At 32.1% G+C, this 5,008-nt stretch overlaps 1 protein-coding gene across 1 annotated transcript; it reads right to left on the bottom strand.

Annotated features, from left to right (window-relative positions):
* Positions 1-715: 715 nt before the first annotated feature.
* Positions 716-2,937, bottom strand: LOC133318159 (myb-related protein 2). The gene is made up of 5 exons (XM_061520140.1): positions 2,358-2,937; positions 2,024-2,100; positions 1,875-1,911; positions 1,645-1,753; positions 716-1,541 (listed from the first exon to the last, which is right to left on the bottom strand). The coding sequence occupies exons 1-5, from the start codon at positions 2,593-2,595 to the stop codon at positions 935-937; spliced, it is 1,068 nt and encodes a 355-aa protein (XP_061376124.1). The 5' UTR covers positions 2,596-2,937; the 3' UTR covers positions 716-934.
* Positions 2,938-5,008: the final 2,071 nt, after the last annotated feature.

Genomic DNA, 5,008 nt, shown 5'->3' with positions numbered 1-5,008 from the left:
TGTTATAAAGATTCGTTTTTCATGCCTTATTTTTTATTTTATTTTTGCTTCAAAAAATGCAGATCCCACAAAATGTTGTGTGTAAGAAATTTTTTTTTTTCATGTTGCATGATGAATATAAACCCTATATATATATATGAATAATTGTTTGTTATGTCACTAGATGGTCAAGTCATGATTAAATTATGTTATTTTGTTTATTTATTTTCACGTACTAATTGATTTCTTTTTTCTCCTCTTTATTTCTTACCTTTTGATTCACTTTTATACGTTTATAATTTAGTGACTCGACAAAGGTTTTTTTTATATAATTGAATACCCAAGCCTCAAATTCAAAACATCTGTTAAGCTGGAACAATCTCATGCCAATTAGATGCTTGGTGGTAACTTAAGCTATATAGTACGTAATTTTGTCCTTATACTTTTGCAAAAATACTATTTCTTATACTCGAATATGTAACCTTTCAGTCATATCGACCAACTTTACCTCTGCATCACCACTTGTGCTCGATATATATAGTAAGTCAACAATAACGATTATAAATTAATAAACAAGTTTCACAACATGACAAGCAGGTTTACTTTTTCACACAAAGCGAGAGAGAGAGAGAGAAATGTATATCTCAATCCCATTAATTGGATCTAGGAGGTGCACAAACGCAGCTTTGTTTTTCTTGTATAATTTTAGTCACTAAACTTTCTTTTTAGCATTGTTATGACAGTACAAGTATACAAACTAATACTGTTATTGAGATCATGATTCTTAGCACCTAGAAAATACCAGTATTCAATGGACAAAATGTTATTGGTTGTCCATATATACAGAAAAGGACAAGAAGAAAATATAGTTGTGTCAGATAAATGTAATAATTTGGTTACAAAATGCATCATATACTGACAGGTACCTCAAGATCTCACTTAGAAGTTGTCTCATTCATATAGTCAGATCCAGAGTGACCCTTTTCCCTTGCTCCTTACAATGATCTTGTGCTTCTTTCAACTTGCTGCTAGGATAAGAGGAGGAGGATTGAGAAAACAAAGAAAGTGATAGATTGCTATCAACATCATGGTCCACTGTGCTTCCTTGGTTATCAGCACTGACCGTTGAATTTAATTTAAGTGATAGATCCAAATTAAGGTCAATATCTGAAGCCTTCCTTTTCAAGGTCTTCAATTCCAATGGTTTTTTTAATCTGGCTGCATTATCATGAGGCATGAGAACTTGTGAACTTGGCTGCATTTGATTAATCTGGCTCAATCTGATTTGTGTGCATAAAGATTCACGATCATGCCCACCAAATGAGAGGAATTTATGATCTGGTGATTCATGGACTTTACTTGTTGATTGTTCACCAAAATTGGAAGAATGCACTTGGAAATTGCTATTAGACCAATTGATGTTACTTTTGGTCCCAGAGATCCTCTCAGTCATTCTTCCATAAAATTCACCTCCAGATTCATCCAATGAACTCCTACCCATGAAAGGCCTATGCACCATGTTTTCATAGATACTATGAGAAGCATCCCCATTATATCCACATCTATAGAAAGAAGAAAAAAACTTCAGTTGTGAAATTTGAAATGTTTTCAGAGAATTTGAAGCAAAGAATTGGTAACAGTATATATATATATATATATATGTACCCGTATGCTGAACTTTGGCTTGGATTATAGCCTTGAATCATGGAAAGTTGGCTGAGATTATAAACATTTCTGTCTCCACTTTCTACAAGAAGCCTATGATCACCCAATACTGTAATATATATAATCACAAAAGTTATATTTGTTAGGGAAACCCTAATCACTTATTGATGGTAGGATTAAAAACACACACACACACAAAAAAAAAAAAAGAACTTTTAGTCTTTTAGTACCTTGATTTGTGTCAACTAACTTCTTGCTCCTGAACATCTGGCAAAATAAATATATAGGGAAGAAAAGAAATTAACCAAATTGGTAAACAAATTAAAACAACTTAATTGCAGACAAAGCTCTTTGGGCTGCCATTATCTATATTAATTACCTGTAAATGACTCTTGACATGAGCAATACTTAAACCTTTGATATTCATCAACTGGAGAACCAACTTTGGGGTTGCTCCTACACCCAAGAAAACAATATATATTCAGATAAATAAACATAACAGAATTCAAATTACTTAAATTGTTCATAACTACGACGACGACTTCGAGTCTGAGAAATAGTTTTTTTGTAAAAATGTAAGAGTAAGGCTACGTACAATTGACCTTTATCTTTACCCTCGCAAGTCGAGAAACCTTGTATTCGGGGAGGGTTTGTTCAATTAAATTAACCTAGCAAAGAAAATTGAAATCCAAAAAATACTCAAAGAAACTCACTCTCTTGTCCTCCAAGTCTTTGAACAGCATGAACAAAGCGAAGATGAAGATCAGGTGTCCAACGTAGCCTTGGCAATTTGGATCTAACATATGGCCTCACTGATGTCTTCTTGTCATTCTCTTCAACTGTGCTGTTGCTTGAGCTTCCTCCGTTGTTGTTTTGCTCACTTTCACAACCATCTTCATTAGAGGGTCCTGTCTTGGAACATTCTGAGCCATGGCTTTCTTCCATCCTCATATCTATTTACCTCTCTACACTGGATTTGAAGATCAGAATTTGTATACAGACAAAAGAAACAGTGTACTCTATGTCGCTATGTGTTAATTATTGGTGGAATCAAACAACACTAATTCATGAAATGGAATAGTTTGGTATTCAATACTTCTTTTGGTAACTCCTTATTATACCATCTACTTTTCTTCATCCTCCTCCTTCCTTGGACATTGAAAATGATAATCCTCGATCTAAGCAACAACAACGTTATACACAAATAGTGAACAGTTTGTTCTTCACACAAAGGTTAGAACTCCAACTTCTCTCTCTCTCTCTCTCTCTCTCTCTCTCTCTCTCTCTCCTACTGTGTTTTCCTCTTTGAGATGAGTAAAAGAATAATTTGGTTTCGTAAGCATGTTGGTGTATATTTTAAATATGCATGGACATCAAGGAATGGAAGGAAAATACTTAATTATTTCATGTGACGCCAATTCTTATTGTTCCAACTTGAATAACAAAAGCTTTTTTATTTTTCTTTTGTGATAATAAAATGGTTCATATAAATAAATTACTATGATAGTGGAGCCGTGTGCACAACATACACTAGACAAAATAATAATAATAATGTTTCTCGAGAAATTAGAAGCATGAATTTGGTTGAACATGGCAAGAATACAAGTTTTAACAATACTATTCAAGTTAAACCAAAAAATAAATAAAGAGCAATAATAATAACATGTAGGTCTCACTCCAAAAATTCTGAGGCATCATATGAAGTTAAACCAAGTTCTTCTAATTCATCCATTTACTTAGTCTTATTTCCTTGCAAGAAAGAAAGATTGTTTAGTTTGGTAAGAAAGAAAGAGTGAAACAATTATTATAGACCTAAATTCCGTACGAATGAAAATCATAATTCCTTATTATGAAGAGGAAGAATTGATGATTCTAGAAATATTACCGAAAAAGGAATTATCATTTAATTTCACTCCAATCATATTATAATTTAAAAAAAGTTTATTGCATGCACCAAACACTTGGTCACATGTCTACAAAATAAAAAATTAAAAAAATACATACAAATTATTAAATAATAAATCATCTTATTCTTATACTTACACATGTACATTACACATTTTTGTTAATAACAATGCAATCTCATGATTCTCATTCCCCTATCTTAAACTATTTACATGACTGATAATTTAACTATGACTGATTTATTTTAAAATCTTTACATAAATTCATGATAATTTGAAATCAAAGATATTGAGGTAGGTACAGCATAATATTATTGTAGAAATTAATTACCAGCTATATATATGTGAATGAATGATAGTAAGAAATTAATGTATGAATAAGCAGCAGTGAGCAAAAAAATATTTCATGTGTATGAGACTGTGAACTGTACGTGATGCTGTGCTGTCTCTGATGCAGACCCAAACCTCTCAAAAAGATAATATGAAATATATGCCCTTTCGTCGGGAATCACGGGGACTGTTCCTCCCTACATTATTTGCTAAACTCTGTTTTCTTTCAATATTTTAATTTCGTCTTTTTTTCATAATATTTTCAGTTTTGTTTTGTTTCGATTTTTCAATTAGATGTAGGCAGAGATACAATAGTTTATTGTTTGACACAGAAAAAATATTAATCTATCATTGGTTTTTACATATGAATATTGAAAAAAATGAACTCAAATTCAACTCCAACTTATTTACTATAAATGTGGGTTTCTTTTCTTTTGCTTATTTTTAAAAGTTTTTTGTGAAGTTTTTTAAGAATTTAAATCATTCATCTCTACATAAAGTGTGGCTATCATAACATGTTCCCGTTGCTCTTTTTGGTTCAAACAGAGAACGCAATATAGCTTTTTCATTCCTCACGCATGCGTAACCGTGTGTGCATCTATGCATGCATGGATCATGCATGACCCAGATCAACAAAGGCATGGGAAAGGAAATCTTTTTACATTATATTTTCTATCAATCACGAGGTTCTTGATAATAGTAGGTTCTTCAACTCCACGCCAGCATACGTCAACTTTATTATCGCGCGTGGAAGCATGGAGTCTCTCCATTAATTCTCATCGCCAACTACTCACAAATGGAGGAAAATGCTCTAATATGATATCAAATGACTTTTTTTTTTTTTTTTTATTGAGTAACTTACACTAAATCAGAAAAAATAAATAACAACATGGCCACTGTATATGTATAATGAATTGAAGATACTAATTGATTTAATTATAGTGTATAGCATAACCACAATTTAAGGAGCGAAAATAAGTCAAAGGCGAGTCACACCACAACTTAAATAAATCAGACCAAACTTTATAAATTATACGTGTAACCTTGGCCCCATCCTATCAATCGTTTTCGGCAAAAACTTCAGCAAAATCTTGGTATATATTTCAAAATTTTAGTTGCTCAGCATACAT

The sequence above is a fragment of the Gastrolobium bilobum genome, unplaced genomic scaffold (assembly GCF_033153095.1).
Source record: "Gastrolobium bilobum isolate Gb01-03AN ecotype WA unplaced genomic scaffold, APGP_CSIRO_Gbil_v1 utg7996, whole genome shotgun sequence".
Classification (NCBI taxonomy): domain Eukaryota; kingdom Viridiplantae; phylum Streptophyta; class Magnoliopsida; order Fabales; family Fabaceae; genus Gastrolobium; species Gastrolobium bilobum.
Note: the sequence above shows the minus strand (reverse complement) of the source record. Positions and strands in the feature narration are given on the sequence as shown.